Source organism: Equus caballus, chromosome 6, assembly GCF_041296265.1.
Source record: "Equus caballus isolate H_3958 breed thoroughbred chromosome 6, TB-T2T, whole genome shotgun sequence".
Classification (NCBI taxonomy): domain Eukaryota; kingdom Metazoa; phylum Chordata; class Mammalia; order Perissodactyla; family Equidae; genus Equus; species Equus caballus.
Genome location: NC_091689.1, coordinates 69,365,909 through 69,385,807, shown reverse-complemented (window position 1 = coordinate 69,385,807; position 19,899 = coordinate 69,365,909). Strand labels below are relative to the sequence as shown.

Sequence of the window (19,899 nt, the reverse complement as noted above, 5' to 3'; positions counted from 1 at the left end):
GGTTAGGAAAAATTCTCTGCTGCTTAAGGGGTGATCCAGCTGAATTAACATCCCAGCTGAACCTAAATTTTGTACGTGTAGTCACCAGCAGAGCTAGTGCACATTTTCTCTTTATATCTCTTTCTCTCTCTACCTCTCTATCTCTTTCTAGAGAGCTCCCCTCTCTTTGTTCTAGCTGCCTGCCAGGGTGCCTTTCGTGCTCTGTCTCCTTGGTGTAAGCTGCCATGCCAGCCTAATCTGCCATCCCCTCTGTCTCCTGTTTCCACACTCAACCACTGCTGGTCTCCTGATAAGTACCACTTGAACTGCCTTTCTTCATCTGCAACTGGATCTCCTCCTTTGTTCCAGCTTTAACTTCCTCACCTTTACCTCCATCTAGCAGTGCATAGCTACTCTCCTATTTCTTTCATTCACTCACTTAAAAATAACTATTACATTCTGATCTGACACTGGGACACAGTTTGTTTTCTTCCTCGGCTGACCAGGAATCTGACCTCTCATCCTGATCATAGTAGACACTGAGAAACATTAAGGAATAAACCAGTCAAGAAAGCATTGGCTAGCATGCATTGTCGGGAGAATGAGATCACCTGTTTGTTGGCTTTCAACACGGCCCTCAGTGTGGCGATCTGCTCCCGTTTGGTGCTCAGCAGGGACTTCAGCTTGAGGATCTCTTCCATTAAGGCTTCCTTGTCTTTATCGATCATGGGGGCCAGCTCCCGTGCCGCTGCTCTTTGACGAGACAGTTGCAAGGACCGGTCCACAGCTTTCTGCAGGTGCTTGATTTGGTCCCGAATTATGGCATTAAGGTTGTAGATGTTCATTGGCTCTTTGCGGATGTCACTTGTATCTAATACTGGAGATGATGGTGGGGCAGTAATAACAGGAGAGATTGTGGGGGTCTTGGTTGGACTTGGTTCTTTGCTGGCCTCTGTATTTTCTTTTGGAACTGGTTCAGATGAGGTCCTTGTTTCTACTGGGGATGACACCCCTCGCCTGGCTAACCGTGGAGACAAAAGTCCCCTGGGATCATCCGGCCCTTTCAGGCTGCCACTTCGGGTGACTCTGCTTTGCCTATAGTAGTCCAGCATGACCCTGTTGGGGGTTTCATTATTACAAAGACATACATGGTGATAAAGCTGAGCTAGCTCCTCACTAAATGTCACCAACTCATCTTGGGCCGTATTAAGGGTATTGTGATTTTCATTGGCTATGCTGGTCATCTTTTGCAACTCCTTCTCCATGTGGGCCATCTTCTCTCCACTCTCCTTGGTGGTCTTCTCAAGGCTTGTAACCTGTTCATCATACATTTGGATCTTACTCTCATACTTGGCCTTCTCTTCAGTGTAGTTTTCTACAGATTTATTATATTTCTCCTTTAAGGCCTTAATTTCAGCTTTCAAATCGATCACCTCAGTTACTGCCACCCTGTATTTGCACTCAAGGATCTCCAAGCCATTGATGTCCACCTCGTAGTCATGGGCCTCCTCTCCTGAGTCCCGGCCCTTCTCCCCATCCATCTCGGCCTTGAGCTCCTTGCTGCTCTGCAGGCCCCTCATGGCATTAACGTGCTCTGTGAGGCGGTGCACCCGTTCATGCTGCTCTGTCAGTGCCCCCTTGGTGTGTTCCAGCTGCGTTTGGGACTCCTGGAGATTGGCCAGAAGGATGGCCTTTTCTCGCTCTACCTGCAAGGGCAAGAAAAAGTCTCTGAAAGACATCAATGCAATGCCAATGATGACCTTAATCCAATCACAGTTGGGCACATATACATTTAAAATAAGTGCAACACATGGGGCTGGCCCCGTGGCCGAGTGGTTAAGTTCGGTCGCTCTGCTGCAGGCGGCCCAGTGTTTCGTTGGTTCGAATCCTGGGCGCGGACATGGCACTGCTCATCAAGCCACGCTGAGGCAGCATCCCACATGCCACAACTAGAAGGACCCACAATGAAGAATATACAACTATGTACCAGGGGGCTTTGGGGAGAAAAATGGAAAAATAAAATCTTTAAAAAAAAATAAAATAAAATAAGTGCAACACAGCCAATGTCCCCATTATCTCAAATTAAATTGCACTGTGTTTTCTTATTTCAGCAGTTCCAGTAAAGTCAATCAATCTAAAAGTACATCATTCTGAAAGAAGTATACTATGCATATTTACCCATTCAAATTTTCATACATTATACACATATATTCATAGAACTTGAATGTTACTCAAACAATCTTAGTTTTGTCTTTTTATACCTTGCAGAAAACAGAACATGATTTCATGAGATAGTACTTGGCATTTCTTTCTTTCGAGAGCCTTGGAGTACATCTGCTCCTTAGTTCATGTGGGATAAGTGACTGTCTCAAGGTGCCTATGAATTATCATTTTCTTCCCAGAGCTCAACCCAAAATCAGATTTAAAACCTAAGGCTTTAACTTACTAAACAATGCTGAGAACCTTAACCATCCCCTTAAAAATAAGCACGTAATCCTCCCAAATAGACATGTACTAAATTTGATAGCTTTTAATATAAAAGTCAGAGAATATAGAGTTTTGGGGCTAAAAGAACAATTTACAAATCATTTCAATTCTTTCAGTTCAAAATAGGAATTTTAAAAATTAGCAATTAATTTGAATAACGTGACAGTTTTGTCATTATGTAGGTGGTAAGTACTATTGTATATTGAAAAATATTCAGGTCTCAATATAACATACAGTCTCATTAAACAAAAGTATATAAGAAATTGTAATCTGAGAATTTTTAAAACCATTTTCTGTCTCTCCATACAGGTAATCACTATTATGAATTGAGTTTTTACATGCTTTTAACGTAAATATGTTTTTCAATAAGGAAATAATGTTTACAATTTAAAGCATTATATAAGAGGTATCATATCCCTCTGCACTTGATTTTTCTTTTCTTTCTTCTTGATTTTTAAAGTAAACCATCATGAGACCTATTTTAAGGATAATGCATTGATGTTGAATATCCTTGCATCAAAAGGAAGTTATTAATTCAAACCTACAAACTTTCCTAGATCATACATTACATCCCTCCAAACTTTTTTAGATTCCTAGGAGGCAAATAAAATTATTATTATAATAACATAATAAATATTAATTATTAAAGTGTAATTAATATTTATTTTAACCAACATATTACTTTAGAACTATATCTATTTATCTAAAAATTTATAATACAGTAGAGTAGTATTTTTATGATCCTTTGTGGTACTTGATATCCTTCATATAATTGTCATGTACAGACAGTTCTCACATGGCAAGGTTCTAATATGCATGAATTTCAGTGACCATGACTTAGTTAAAATACTAGTTCTCTCAAAGCTCAGTTCAAATTTCAATGACCAGTATACTAACTGTGAGCAATATGTAAAGTACAAACTTTGCTGCTTCAGTCTACAAAATCACCACCTAATAACATCATGACCAGTGACCAACCACATCACTTCATTCAAAGTCTGTCAGTGATTAGTCACTGTATATCTGCTATTCAGTTCACTCACAGACAGCAAAGTGCGTAATTGTGTCGTCTTCTTGTCTCCCAGTGATACACCCACATGATGTTCTACAAAAATAGATAATCCAAAGAGGGAATTGGGAAAAAAGGAAGGAAGGAGGGAAGGAAGGAAGAAAAGAAGAAAGAAAGAAAGAAAAGAACAAACAGCGAAGAAACAAAGAGTGACAAAGCTGGCAGTGCAATTTGAATCAAACATAAATGGAATTACAGAAGAAATAGTTGAATGTAGGAATGTTGACACTGATGTTGTTTGGACTTTAGATATGCAGCCAAAGCAACTTAGTAAAGTTGAAAATGTCCTAGAGGAAGTGACACGGGAACACTAAGAGTACTCTCAGAGATATTTTCAGACATTGAAAGTGCAAAGGATAAAATGTTGGAAGCTGATCCAGACTTAGAAAGGAGTATGACAACTCACCAAGGCATAGAAAAGATTCTTGCTAGTATAAGTTACATGATCAGAAAAAGGCAAGATTAAACTACTCTTAATAAGTTTCTCTTTTGGGGGGAGGGGGCAGTTAAATTTTTATTTCAAAAGTTTGGATAGCTTTGATATTCTGCAAAATGAAATTTCCCTAGTGATTTTGGGTGGGGGGGTGGAGGGTTAAATTTGTATTTCAAAGACAAGGTTTTATAAAGAAAAACTTAATGTTTCTAAGTTTTAGATTATGGTGTACTAAGTAGTTTCACTATTTTTTTCATTTCTCTATACATTTATAACCAACAGTAAGAGAGTTTTTAATGTTTTAACAAAAAGTTTTTACAGGTAGCAGAACAATTGTAATTTTCTCCACTAATTATTGTTTGTTTGCCTGACTTCAGCTTGCAGAATCATCCTTAGGGCTCTGCAACATCATGTAAAGCAAGGACCACCTGCATAGTATGGTCCTGTATAGTAGAACTCAAAAAAAATGTTTCTTATTTTAAATTATTATTTAGAGCCTTCAAAATAATATTTAATTTTAAATTAATATTTATTTTAAATTATCTTTAGAGGCTTCTAAGTTGTAGCTTTGATTTTATGACATAGTGCTTGCCCATGTCTACAACAGAAACACAATCCACAGGTTACGTATTATGGCTACAGAAACCAAAATATTCCAAAAGAATAGTATTATTATAGGTAGAAAAACCGGGGCCGCAGCATCAGAGAACTCGAGTCAAATCTTGGCACAAACATTTACTTAGCTATGTAACTCTGGGCAAGCTTCAGTTTAGTAATCTATAAAAGGAGCACAATAATGCCTGCCTCACAGGGACATTTTGATGATTAAGTAAGACAGTGAATCTAATGCTTAGGGTATTTCATTTTAGTATTTTATTTATTTTTCTTCTTCTCCCCAAAGCACCCCCCCCACCGCCAGTACATAGTTGTGGATTCTAGTTGCAGGTCCTTCTGATTCTGCTATGTGAGACGCTGCCTCAGCATGGCTTGATGAGTGGTGCTAGGTCCACACCCAGGATCCAAACTGGCAAAACCCTGGGCCACCGAAGCGGAGCGTGTGAACTTAACCACTCGGCCACAGGACCGGCCCCTCAGGGTATTTTAATGTTAGCTGTTGTTGACATTTGGGGAACTGTGGTTCAATTCTCATGACCAAAATGATTCTACACAGTAAATGCATCTGTCTCACAAATTTGCATCTGTATGTGCAAAAGCAATGTCTTCATTTCAGAGTTAGGATACATTTGAATAAAAATCCTCTTAGCTGAGTTTCATTAGATACAACAGATTGTATCTCCATAGTTGAAGATGAATTGACTTATCCAGACTATTGGGCAATAATTTTAAGTGAAAACTAGGTAATTATGTAATATGATATTTGATGAAAATTCAAGTCATCTGAATTTTTAACAAAGGAGATGGAAAATCTCCTAATATTCTATTACTGGTATTGTATACAATCTCAATGAAAATGGATTCTTTCAGGATTTTTTTTACGGTTTTCTTTTTCTGTTGAAAATTAAGTGAATTTGCTCTGAAAAGTCTAAACATCATTTGATTAGTATACATGATAACAACAGACAAAGCTATTTTCAAAAAGCCCTTTAATAGGAAAAGCTTTGGATAAAATAAAAACTGGGCCAAACAAAATGTACTAAATGTGTCTCAAGCTGGTTTTAGAGGCAAAAGTGTTATGATGAATGAGGTAATGCCTTTAGGATAGTTTCCCATCTGTACTCTGCCAATTCCAATTTAACATAAACATTGTCTAAGCTTAAAAGGATAAGTCTGTCAGTTTCTTCATGACAGCACCTCCAGAAAACATCAAATAGAACAACGTCTCTTTTGTGTGTGTATGCTCCACATACAGTCCTAATTTCCACACTCAATACATTTCTGGTGGAATCACTTGAATAGAGAATGATATCCAAATTTGATACATACAGACATACATACACATGTACATACACACACACATATGTGTATATACATATTTTTTCCAGACAATTAAGGTTGGTCTGCCCCCTCCAAAAAAGATAACTAAATTGTGGATAATTTTGTACAACTCCAGCATTATATTTTCACTCAGCTGTCGAGAGGCTTGGAGCACCTTAAATTGTATTTGAATTTCAGAAAGCAGCGCTTAAACTATTTAAGAGACATTGTGCTTTGAATTAATAAATGCAAAGCACTTTAAAGATTAAAATTACTATTCATTTTAAGCAGACCACTTTAACCTCCATTGGTGAAGAACTTATCCAAGGAGACTTGCTGGGTTAATTATCACCTTCTATAATGACTGGGAACAGTTGCCTTATTTCTCTTCCTATGATCTCCATCTTCTATCTGGAACTGAGGATTTTATTTTTCATAATAGGGCTGGTTGTTTTGCCAGAAAACCTGAATGCAGAATTTGTAAACTCTTCAGTCCAGTGTAAGTATACAGTATATGTTAAGTATTATTACTGTTGTTATTATGTTCCATTGAAAGTATTTTTAATTTCACTGAATGTTTACCTTTTAAATAAACACATTTACATGCACTGAATACTGACAGATTCTTTTGTGAAGGAACAAATGAAAAGATAATCAGAATTTGCCCATTCATATCAGGACTTCTACAGGAAAAGAAATCAAAGCCGTTTTATAAGCTATTCATTTCCATAAAGTCTTTATCTTGATATCTGACTGTTAACTTGACACTGAATGATTGGTGTGATTCCTATAATGGTATGCATAATATCAATATATGCAAATAAAACTCAGAAATGAATAATTTATTCTCCTCTGCTTGAAGTGAAGCAACTCTGGCAATGCATTTCCACATTCTGACAAACGAGAACTATGAAAAAAGATCAATCTAGAAGTAAGATACACTAGGTAAGGGAATCTAGCAGCTGGAAAAGAAGGGAATATATTTTGGAGAGTGTGGTGAAAAGAAAAATCTTTCTCTCTCTCTTTCTCACACACACACATATGCAAAAGACAGTCAGTTGGACAAAGGCTCAAAAACATACAAGGGGAGGGGTCCTTTTCAACTCATTCTATGAGGTCAGTGTCACTCTGAGGCCAAAACCAAAGATATTACAAGAAAAGAAAACTACACACTAGTATTTCCTATGAACATAGATACAAAAATCTTCAACAAAATACTAGCAAACTAAATCCAGCAACACATAAAAAGGACTAGACAACATGACCAAGCGGGATTTATCTTAGGAATGCAAGGTTGATTTAACATCCAGAAATTAATAAATATAATACACTCTACTAATAGAATACAGCACAAAAACCACATGATCATCTCAATAGATGCAGAAAAAGCATTAGACAAAATTCAATACCCTTTCAAGATGAAAACAGTCAACAATCTAGAAACAGTAGAAAACTACCTCAACCTAATAAAGGGCATCTACAAAACACCCCCAGATAACATGCTTAATGGTGGATGCTTTCCTCCCAGGACCAGGAACAAGACAGGGATGATTGCTCCTGCCACTCTTCTTCAACACTGTACTGGAAATTCTAGCCAGGGCAATTAGAGTATGATCAAAAGGCAAATAATCACAAGTGTTGGCGAGGATGTAGAGAAATCAGAACCCTCATACCCTGCTAGTGGAGACGTAAAGCAGTGCAGCTGCTTTGAAAACAGTCTGACACTTCCTCAGAAGGTGAAACATAAAATTACCATATGACCCAGCAATTCCACTCATAGGTATAAACACAAGAGAATTAAAACATATGTGCACACAAAAACCTGTACATGAATGCTCATAACAGCATTATCATAACAGCCAAAAAGTGGAAACTCAAATGTCCATCATTGAGAAACAGATAAATAAAATGTGGTACATCCATACAATGGAATATTATTTGGCAATAAAAAGGAATAAAATACCAATATATGTCATAACAGGGATGAATCTCAAACACGTTATGCTAAGTGAAAAAAGCCAGTCACGAAAGACCACATATTGTATGGTTCCTTTTGTATGAAATGTCCAGAGGAGACAAATTGATTGAGACAGAAAGTAGATCAGTGGTTGCCTAGGGCTGGAGTGGTTGCTAATGGGTACAGGGTTCCCTTTTGATGTGATGAAAATGTTCTAAAATTGACTGTGGTGGTGGTTGCACAACTCTGTGAATATTCTAAAACCCACTGAATTATACTGTTTAAATGGCTGGGTTGTATGCTATGTGAATCATATCTCCATAAAGCTGTTCTTAAGAAAAGCTACATAGACCCTTCCCTGTTGTGATTATAAAGGCTCTTTTTATGTTTACTGAAATACGGTAGAAAAAGAAAGGCTTCTGAGAAATGTGTTTGCCTATAATGCTCATAAAGGTAACCTTTATAAAGTCTGTAACAGTTTAACAACTTAAATTGTCAACTTTGTCCTCAGAAACTGTCACTTTCGGTTTTAAAAACCAGGAACTGACCGATCTTGTTTTAACTAATTTCACCCCATAAATATTCTGTGAGTCTTTGTTAAGCACAGATAATATTTGATTTGTATGACTCTTTCTGTGTAGCAACTGTACTTACTAGGTTTTTGACTTTGAGTGAATGACATCACATATTCGTGCCTCAGTTTCCCTATCTGTAAAATGGGGATAGTAATACTATCTATCCCATATACCTTTTATAAGCACCAACCAATTAAGCAAATACATATAAATTGCTTTGAACTCTTATGGTTCATATAGCAAATTGACCACTTACCACCATTACAGGAAACATTTAAATTGCCTTTAATAGAGTGGATCTAAACACTGTATTGAGATGAATCTTTATTTCTTCCTCATCCACGAGGATACAACAAAACATATCAATTTCAGTTTTACAGAAACATTACTGTTTTCTCAAATTACATATGAAATTACATAGCCAGTGTGATACTGAAAAAAATTCCAAAGACTTTTGTCCTTAGTTTGACTCTGTGATGTGAAGTTAAACGGAGGCTATTTATCAAAGGCAGAAATTTTAGCATAAGCATAGATTCCTTTATTTTATGTTTTTTTGTGAGGAAGATTGACCCTGAGCTAACATCTGTTGCCAATCTTCCTCTTTTGCTTGAGGAAGATTGTCACTGAGCTAACATCTGTGCCAATCTTCCTGTATTTTACGTGGGATGCTGCCACAGCATGGCTTGACCAGCATTGCTAGGTCCATGCCTGAGATCTGAAGCTACAAACCCTGGGCTGCCGAAGTAGAGCACGCAAACTTAACCACTATGCCACTGGGCCAGCCCCGAGTCCTTTAAATAGATTAGGTAATTTAGGTAGTTTTCCTAGATAGGATCTACTTATTTTCATTCTAATAAAACTAATTGAGGTACTTGACTGTCACTGGAAAACGTCAATTATAATCTGTTTGAAATAACTGAGTCTTGTGGGCACCAAAAAGCTAAATAACGTATCCAATAACACTCTGAAAAATTTCTCTTAGTAAATAAAGAATGACACTAATTGAGCTGTTCACTATCAAGGTCTATTGACAAGTTTACAGGATTCTTAGATGAATAAAATATGTTTTCATATATACTTTTTTCTCATATGCTTTTATATTATGTGAAAGTTAGCATGATTGGCTAAATTCAAAATATTCCTGTAATTTATTCCATATTCTTGGAAGAAATATAACTCAGTAAGATATTCAGGGAAATTAATCAGGGAAAAAAAAGCGCTCCCTAATTTAGATATAGATTTACCATCGCTTGCCTTTTCCTATACTTTCTATGCTTTATATATTGACTAATTATCTAAAATGGAAATGGCAACCTTCTTGGCACCTCAAAAACCGATGACAGGTTCCAGTACAATAGTAATAACTTATAAAATTTTGTGATTTCTATACGGTTTCATATTTACCATCCCATTTGGTCTTCACAACAATTCTACAAAGGGGCATGGCATTCTCACCACGGCTTCAATAAATAGCTCTACAGATTGTACATGATACAACTCCAGGAGGTACTATTTTTTTTTTATTGAGGTTATGATAGTTTACAACATTGTGAAATTGCAGTTGTACATTATTATTTGTCAGTCATCTTAGAGGTGTGCCCCTTCACCTTTTGTGCCCATCTCCCCCCTTCCCCTGGTAACCACTGATCTGTTCTCTTTGTCCGTGTGTTTGTTTATCTTCCACATATGAGTGGAATCATACAGAGTTTGTGTTTCTCTAGCTGGCTTATTTCACTTAACATAATACCCTCAACGTCCATCCATGTTGTTGTGAATGGGACGATTTTGTCATTTTTTATGGCTGAGTAGTATTCCACTGTGTGTGTGTGTGTGTGTGTGTGTGTGTGTGTGTGTGCGCGCGCGTGTGTGTGCGTATTTTTATATATATGCCATATCTTCTTTATCCAGTCATCAGTCAATGGGCACTTAGGTTGCTTCCATGCCTTGGCTATTGTGAATAATGCTGCAATGAACGTAGGGGCGCATAAGTCTCTTGGAATTGCTGATTTCAAGTTCTTTGGATAGCTACCCAATAGTGGGATGGCTGGGTCACATGGTATTTCATTTTTCATTTTTTGAGAAATTCCAGGAGGTACTATTTAAATTGTAGTCATTGTAGACTTTTACATTTCTTATTCCCATTTCCCAGCAGGTGGCAGTGTGATATCTTGAGGAAGAGGACTTATCTTATTTTTCTAATTCCAACAAGGGCATCCTGGAGACTAGTGATGGGGGTAATTTAGTACCTTTCCTTTTATGAGTGCGCCTCCAAGAAGTGAAGCAACTCATCCAGCATTCCTGATACTCAAGGAAGAAATGTATATTTTCATTTTCTTTTCAGAACTAGGTTAAGTAAATACCCATAGATGGGAAAACATAATGTACATGCACAGATGGAGCCTTGTACGACAAGAAAAGGCCAATAGGCTTTGGCCCAGGTATATTGTTTTCAAAGGGTTTCTTTAATCCTAAGACAGATCTTAAAGGCTGCATATTCCCTGGTATAGGGTGTTATGTCACGGCCTGTGCCCCTCCACATCTTCACAAACTGTCCACATTAACCGAGGGCAGATGCTGGATTTGAAGGCACACAGCTCTCTCACAGATGCAGGGCTTTGGACCGTGGCCAAAAGAAATCCTAAGAGACAAGGGCACTATAAAAACAGAAACTGTCACATCCAAAGTATGCTGATGTTCTAACCTGAATAGTACAGCAATTGCTATGCCTATGACAGCTACAATTTTGAAATCCAGAGAGGCTCTAAATAGAAGTTTTATCATATTCAGACAGTCCTAAACTCCCTGAGCAGCAAAATTGCACCTGACTGATGTGAGTGAGGCCTTTTATGGTCTCATTTTTTCCTCTTAGTGGGAACACTCACATGTTTTACTACAGAAATGTAACTATTAGTTGGTCTTTCAGTTCTGTACCTGACGCCATTGGGGATATCACAATGTATATGGTATATGCTGCATATTACCTTTCTACATTCTGAATATTTAATTTCAAAACACCTCTGGCCCCATGCATTTCAGATAGCCATACTTAAAGTGCGTTTTCTTGCCTCCTCCTCAGAAGGTCCAGAACAGTGTACTGACACACAGTATGTGCTGCAAGGTACGTAAGTACTGTTGCTTATAGAATTGCCATATTATTTTCAAGCCTCATTAACATCAAAGGCAACTGCAATAATTTCTAGGCAATGTATCCTCTAATGTTTTTTCTTTTTAAAGATTTTATTTTATTTTTTTTCCTTTTTCTCCCCAAAGCTCCCCAGTACATAGTTGTATATTCTTCGTTGTGGGTCCTTCTAGTTGTGGTATGTGGGACGCTGCCTCAGCGTGGTTTGATGAGCAGTGCCATGTCCGCGCCCAGGGTTTGAACCAACGAAACACTGGGCTGCCTGCAGCGGAGCGCGCAAACTTAACCACTCGGCCATGGGGCCAGCCCCTCCTCTAATGTTTTTATAGTTTGTTTATTTATCTAAATTCTGCCCAAGGGGATGCATAACTAAGGTGTGGGGGATTGGAATTGGCCACCCCAAGATATGTCTCTCTGGCATGAGGATTATTTTGGGCTGGTTACTTTTAAAAACTGCAGACATGAGAGAAACTCTGAAAAGTACTAGTTACCCTTTGTAAGAGACATTTACATTTGTCAGGGAAATCTCCATCTGTAAAGGTGTCTCCCTCTCTGTACCAGGAAGAAGGGGGGATGACATTATCTCTAGAAACTCTTATCAATGGGGAAGGCAAGGACTTAAATCTGCATAATAACCTTACTCTTGTTTATTGTACTTTTCTGGTAATCTCCCATAACTGACTCCTCCCACCCCCAACATCCTCCTTTGTAGCTGAAGACGGTATTTCAGATGAGAACCTCTGCCATTTTGGTGAGTTGCTCAGTTTTCCTGAGTCTCTCCCATGTATACATGTTATAAAGCTTTGTTTGATTTTCTCCTGTTATTCTGTCTCATGTGAATTTAATTCGTATCTCAGCCAGAAGGACCTAGAGTGGGCAGAGGAAATGTCTTCCTCACCTACAAAGGAGAAAGATTATAAGGAAATTCTGCATGAGAAGACATACTCTGCTATACTTGTACTCAACAGTTTGAACAAAATATATTCTTAGAAAAAGTGGATATGTTTTTAAAAAATGCTGATTATGAGAAGATAGACAGTAACTTTGCCTAAAACAAAATTAGAAGTTAGTGTTCTTGGTGTGAGGCTGGAAGCTGCAAAGCCCTTCCTGTGTTGAGCCTGGTTTTCACAACTAAATCTGGAGCAAACCTTAGGATCTAAGGCCCTAGTACCCCTTTTACAAATTGTCTACATCTTTACAAATTGTCTACATTAATTAAGCACTGATGAAAGATTTGAAGGTACACAGCTTTCTGGCCTACTGAAGGAGGGTTTATCCAGCCAAATTTTTCTCACTCTTTTTCCTAAATGAACATCCCTTTTCAGACCTTCTCACACCCTGAGACTTAACTGTTACCCTTCTGTATTCCTACCAGCGACCACATTACTTCCTTCTGAGATGACTATGCTTGAGTTAATCGTCCAACAGCAACAGTTAATAATATTAACAAAACCTAAATAAATTGAGTGCTTAGTCAATCAAAGACACTATAGAGTTGAAATAGTGATAATAGTTCACAATTATTGGGCATTTACTGTGTGTCCGGCCCTGTTATAAGCACACTACATACATTAACTCATAAACCTTCATGGCACTCTAGGAAGGTATTATGCATCCCCATTTTATGGGACAGTAAAGTGCTGTCCCTCTAAGAATGATTGTCGACTAGTGGTTGACCCTTGGAGCATTTGAAATGCATGGGGGCATTTTTGGTCATCGCATCTACTGAGGAGATGTAACCAGCATTTAATGGGTTGGGACTAGAGATGCTAAACCTCTTGTAGCTCACCAGACAGTCTCAGACAAAGAGGAATTGTCCCACCCCAAATGCAAAGGACACTCCCATTGAGAACCACTCTCTTGCTGAGACCTTGTTCTCCACCATTCTTTTAATTAAACTACTCATCTCTTTTGGACTTTTGTGTTAGCTAGCTCAGATTACGTTTAGGATTAAAGCTGAGAACAGCTCTGAGTGTTCAACCACTAGGTGACCTGGTTGAAAACTGTTGAACTATTTTACGCATAGCAGCTCTTCTTCCTAATATCTTCTACACTGCCACCAAAATAAAAACAAACAGAAAGCTTCAACCCACTAATTTTTTAACCTAAAGCCACCAATGTAACAGTTTAAGAAAAATTTTATATTCATTCTATTTAATTTGGGGGCAAAAATTCAGATAAATATACCTGTCATGTAGAATTTTTTCACAAGGAAATATGTTTTCTACCGACCTAGTTGTCTTAGTATAAACTGAGCAAAAAAGACATAGAAAACTGTTACCTACACAGAACTGCACTTTGCAATCAGGTAAAAGTCTATATGAAATTCATTTTCTTCCAGTGCTCATGCCTTCTTATCTTGATTCAAATTAAACATTGTGAAAACAAATTCTCATGAATTCTCTTTTAATAGCCAAAAGCATCAGGCAGGTGAAGTGCAGGATACATTAACTCTTACTTTTTTTGGTCAGAAAGATTGGCCCTGAGCTAACATCTGTGCCAACCTTCCTCTATTTTGTTTGTGGGATGCCACCACAGCATGGCTTGATGAGCGGTGTGTAGGTCCATGCCCAGGATCTGAACCTATGAACCCTGGGCCAGCGAAACATGAAAACTTAACCACTACGCCACTGGGGCAGCCCCTAACTCTTGATGTAGTATTAAAAATAAACCTAATCATAAATTAACTTCACTGGTTCTCTAGTCTCTTGTTGATTTCTGCTAATTTCATTGTTCTGTCATCATTTCTGTAGAGGCAGAAATAGATAAGCCCTGTTTGCTATAAAAATAAATGACTGCCAGAGTCTTACAGCCTCTAATTATCAGCTATGCACAAAGAACCTTGGAGGGATAACAGACTGAAGAATAAGCCTCAAACTTAATTAACCCGAGAAGCTTGTTGAACCAGATTCCTGGCTCAGTAGATCTGTGTGGAGCCTAACAACGCGTAGGACTAAGGAGCCCCTGAGGTGATGGTGATGGGCTCCGACAACATTTCCATTAGCACTGGATTAAGGTATGGCAGGGAGGCAAGACTAAACTGGAAAGTCATTTTACAGTGAGGTAAGCTTAAAGGCCGGGACTCTTCACAAAACTTTTGACATGAGGATGCTAAAAATTTACGGCCTAGTCATGTTGGAAAAAGAACTCCTTGGTTTCAGATTTAGACCTGTTTTGTGTTTTAAGCACTGATATCCAGTAGTTTGTCTATAGAAACGCCGTCATATTTTTTAAAGCTTAAAGTATTGCCGTGAAGTGTATCCATTAATCCTGAAGCTATATGCAGATGCTTGTGATGGAAAACTTCATATTTTGTCATTTCACTTGTACATAAAGCTTTGAATTCTTTTGTTAGAAATGCATCAAGATGCTGGCTTGTCTCCCTTCACACCTGATTACAATCTAATTTGTGACTGTAAGATAAATTTCTTAAAGCAATGCAAATGAGAGATTTCTCTTCAACACCTCTTCTGTTGTGTCTTTCTAAAATATTGCACTTTCAAAGTTGCTAGCTGAAGAAGTAATATTTAAAAAAATAATCTGGAACGAAAATGTGAGAATGAGAAATCGTACAACAGGCTACACACAATCTACAAAAAATTCACTCTCACGGCCTTAAACAGAGTTCTTACCTGCATAAGCTGCTGCTTCAATTTCTGTATTTCTGAAATGTTCAGCTCACTGAATAAGTCAGAAACAGGGTGTAGAGACTCTCCTTTCCTTAACGTGGGAGTCCGATAGTCTCCATTCAGTTTCACAAGGGGCCCATGGATGTGCCCGTTCATTTTGTCATCATTGTTTGGTTCACTCCCATCCTCGGCGAACTTGAGTCCGTCTACCGAGATGCTGATATGGTTGTCATTGAGGGTGATGTACTGGGACAGCTCCTTCCGCAGGTTGTTCTTCTGTTCCCTTTCATTTTTCAAGGTCTCCAGGGCTTCTTCCAGTTGATGCTCAGCAATCTCTTTTAACCGGATGGCATCTTCCAGCTGGCTATTCAGCAGCACTGTCTCCTCCTCAAATCGCTTAATCTCATGCTTTAAGCCTTCATATTCAACCTGAATTAGGTAGGATAAAGAAGATTCATAAAACTAAAATTTGGGTCTTACAAAACTGCCATTAAACACTCTAGTGGACCTAATCATTTAAAAAAATTAGAACATTAGTCTACAAAATAAACCATAAAAAGCACACAGTATAACATAGGACAGTTTCTTAGAAATTATATATATAATATATAATTATACAATTATATGTTATAATATAAATGTTACATGTAAAATTATATAACATTCAATTCTTAGCAGAAATTGGAAAAGGTACCACTGTCTTAGGATATCTTTTATGGGGCCCAATGGTCAAAAGGGAGCACCGTTTGCCTAATAAATCAGGCATATATATATATGCAAACTCAACCACTCAGCCACGGGGCTGGCCCCAGGAATATTTTTTTTTTTTTTTTTAAAGATTTTATTTTTTTCCTTTTTCTCCCCAATGCCCCCCGGTACATAGTTGTATATTCTTCGTTGTGGGTCCTTCTAGTTGTGGCATGTGGGACGCTGCCTCAGCGTGGTCTGATGAGCAGTGCCATGTCCGCGCCCAGGATTCGAACTAACGAAACACTGGGCCGCCTGCAGCGGAGCGCGCGAACTTAACCACTCGGCCACGGGGCCAGCCCCTCCAGGAATATTTTTTTGTAATAGTTTCTCAGAATATTCACAATCCGGGAAAAGATTTTATCATCCCTGTTACCTTGTTTTATTTAATGATTAATAATGAGAAAATTTTTATACCCAGAGATAAATTAGTTAAAGGATGACAATAAGAACATAATCTCAAAATATGTTTGAGAGTAACATGAGGAAGCAAAGAAAAAGTTTATATGCTTAAGGATAGAATCAGGAATAAGAGTACCTATTATCCAATAACAAAAAATACATATATATTGTTATTAATATAATATTCTTTTAAATTATAATCAAGTTAAGAGCCTGCTCAAACACCCTCTTGGTCATGAAATTCCACAGGGAAAGAGATCTCTACTCTAAACCGACACAAAAAGAGAATATAATAAAAAAAATAAAACCGATAAAAAGTAATATAATAACGTCACCATGGTATTAGATACTAATACAAACTACGTGTTTAGTTTTAAATTTTTTTAGTATTTATATTAATTGAAACTTGTATTTTAAGAAAAATTTTAAAAATTAAAGAATAGGGATCACAGACATTATCATTTTCATATATTCATATATTTCTATCCCCTTCCTTCTTCACATAATCTCAGTGCAATGGGTTATCTTGCAAAGGTTAGGAAAACAGTTTTTGACAGAGGTTTAGTTAGGATGTAGGTTTGGCTGACGGAACAGAGACCTAAATAAGAGTGACTCAGTCGAGACAGAAGTTTGTTTCTCTGTCAGGTAACAATATGGAGGTAGACAGTCAAGGGCCAGTAGGGAATGTTTGCTCCATAAGGTCATCCAGGAACCAGGCTCCTGTTATCTTATTACACTGCCTCCTACTCTGGTCCACATGATCCAGGGCAGCTTGCCATCTTGATCATGTTTAAAGCAGTGGGACAAAGTAAGGGGCACATCCTCTCCTTTTAAGGACATGCCTCAAAAGTGGCCCCTATCTCTTCTCCTCATTGCCACTGGCCAGTACTAGTCATATGACACTCACCTACAAGTGAGGTGAAGAATCTAACCTTTACTCTGGGTAGCTTTGTTTCCAGTTAAAAATTGGGTAACACAGTGGGAGGAGGGAACAATGGATATCTGATGGACAACCAGCACTCAATGCTATACAAGATCACTGGAATTTCACATGTCCAAGACAGAATCAGTCAAAAGAGTCAAATCACGGAAATCGCTTGGGTTAACAGAGTCTGTGTCCTTGTGTCATAGTTTCCTCGAGGCCTGCATATATACTGTAAAGTCATCTTGCTCCTGACCTTCTCCTTTTCTTTCCCTAGACAACTCAGGACACCCACTTGCCAGCCTTTCCTAGTATTTCAACCAATCCTCTGACTGCCCCCAGATTATGAGATAGCTTACATTTGCAGACATTTAGTTAGTTTGCATTGCAGACCTGTTATTCTGTAATCCCTGTTAAACGGATAGATTAGACCAGGGATTATCAAAGATTACTGTGCTTCTGGACCAAATCCAACCCGTGACCCATTTTTGTAAATAAAGTTTTATTGGAACAGTCACACTATGTTGTTTATGTATTGTCTATGGCTGCTTTTCTTTTTTTTTTTTTTAAGATTTTATTTTTCCTTTTTCTCCCCAAAGCCCCCCGGTACATAGTTGTGTATTTTTAGTTGTGGGTCCTTCTAGTTGTGGCATGTGGGATGCCACCTCAGCATGGCTTGATGAGAGGTGCCATGTCTGTGCCCAGGATTCGAACTGGCAAAACCGTGGGCCACCGAAGCAGAGCCTGTGAACTTCACCACTCGGCCGCAGAGCCAGCCCTTATGGCTGCTTTTCACACTACAACAGCAGAGTGGAGTAATTGGATGAGACACTGTTAGACATATGCTAGGCCTGCAAAACCTAACATATTAATTATCTGGCCCTTTATAGAAAAAGTTTGCTGACTCCTGGGCTAGACTCAAAGACATTAATTTAGTTTGCATTATAGATTTTTAAATTATGTCATTCCTATTTAATTGATGGTAGACTTCCTGTAAGACCTGACCTCTTTCTGTCTGGGCAGCTTCACTCACTCCACTCGAGCCAATGTGGTTCAAGCTCCCAATATTCACCCAGCTGTTTTGTGTTTCTTTGTCCAGGCAAAGGCTGTCATCTGGAAAACTCATTCATCCTTTAAGTCCCAAGTCAAGAATCCACTCCTAACTCCAAAATCTTTGTTGACCCACTCAGGCCAACAGATCCCTCCTTTCTGGTGCCATCACTGTAAGGCTGCATTATATGATTAGAGCTCCAGCAAAGCGAAGGCACCAAGACACAGAATGATAAGGCACTTAGAAATTAGTGTTTGATATTTTAAAGACAACATCAAAGTAGTCACCACGAGAAAAATCAGTATTTTGTTGGAATTCCTTATAGTAACTTCAAAGTTTAGTAAATCTTTTTATTTTTAACTACGAGAGGGTTGGGGATAGGTACCATAATCTTTTCAGAGTTTAGGAACTCTAAAGACCTTAACCTGGCCCTGTATTGCCAAACCTAACACACAGCTTTCATATACAATCACATGATGGCTATGAGTTTATTACCTGCCTTCTCTACTGGGACTATAAGCTCTTTGAGCCAGTGACCACGTCTTTTTGTCCTTAAAAAGGTACGTGGCCTCATAGAATGATATCCTTGAAATACTGTTTAAATCAAATCAAACTAAATTGACTGTGTTCCCTAGGTCTCTTATGATATTATCACCTGATATAGAAATATATCCCTGAAGGAAATGTTCTTTATAACAGAAATATGATTGAATTAATTTTAACAAGGGTTTTCAACGCTCAGATAACATTGAGTGCTTTAGTTCAACACGTGAGATAGTAGGGACATGGAATTTATTATTTCTCCCCTCCTCCCTCCATCACATCTCTAAAAATTGAAACTAACATAATTTCCTGCCCTATGTTAAGTAATACGGGGACCAGGCAAATTTTCCTGCCCCTGTGTTAACCAATACTAGGATAAGGCATAAAAAACTTAGCTGTTTGTGGGAAATACTTGCTCCTGGAAGATGAGACCCAACTAAAAGAGCTGCTTCAAGATTCAAATCAAGACCCTCACTTTGTTATACTTCCCAACTCAAAGCTATTACGTCATAAACTCAGTCTATCCCCATCAGTTTCCCATCATACAAAACCCAGTCCAGATCCTAAAATCCTATGACCACTCTTCCCCTCAATCTCCCATTACCAAGGCTCTGCCGAGGGTCTCTTACTGCGATGGGTCTAACAAACAGCCTTACTCCACCAGTGGATTTTCCGGTGATCTCTTGGGGAATCGACAGTCCACTTGACCTCTCTTTATGGCTGCTGCTTCTTCCTACACTTCTTTCAGACATTTTGGTTTTCAAAAGTATACAGATATAAAATGTACTTATAAGGTTGGACTTGATTTTATTTTGGACACAGAACCAAATCAGCACACAGAAGGATGTGGCAAAAGTTTTCAGAGTCAATTCTTCGATGTTCCCATATACGTCATATTTAGGATCATCAATAAAAATTATTTTGGTGAACAATAAACATCTTAAATTTTAGTTTCCTCTCTAAGTTGAAGAGTGGATGTAAGAGAAAGAAAAAGCAGTTTATTTATTCTTTCAACAAATATTTATTTA

General features: G+C 38.1%; 1 protein-coding gene across 8 annotated transcripts in view; it reads right to left on the bottom strand.

Moving 5' to 3' along the window:
- Window positions 1-19,899, bottom strand: part of BICD1 (BICD cargo adaptor 1) — a 211,399-nt gene that overhangs the window by 43,474 nt on the left and 148,026 nt on the right. For all 8 annotated transcript variants that reach the window (XR_011440022.1, XR_011440023.1, XM_014740687.3 and 5 more), the window contains exons 4-5: window positions 15,210-15,635; window positions 591-1,685 (exon numbers count right to left, since the gene is read on the bottom strand). Coding sequence is in view for 6 of the 8 variants with exons in the window: in XM_014740687.3 (XP_014596173.1) it covers window positions 591-1,685; window positions 15,210-15,635 (1,521 nt within the window). In the remaining 2 variants the exon portion in view is untranslated. The remainder of the gene's footprint in view (window positions 1-590; window positions 1,686-15,209; window positions 15,636-19,899) is intronic.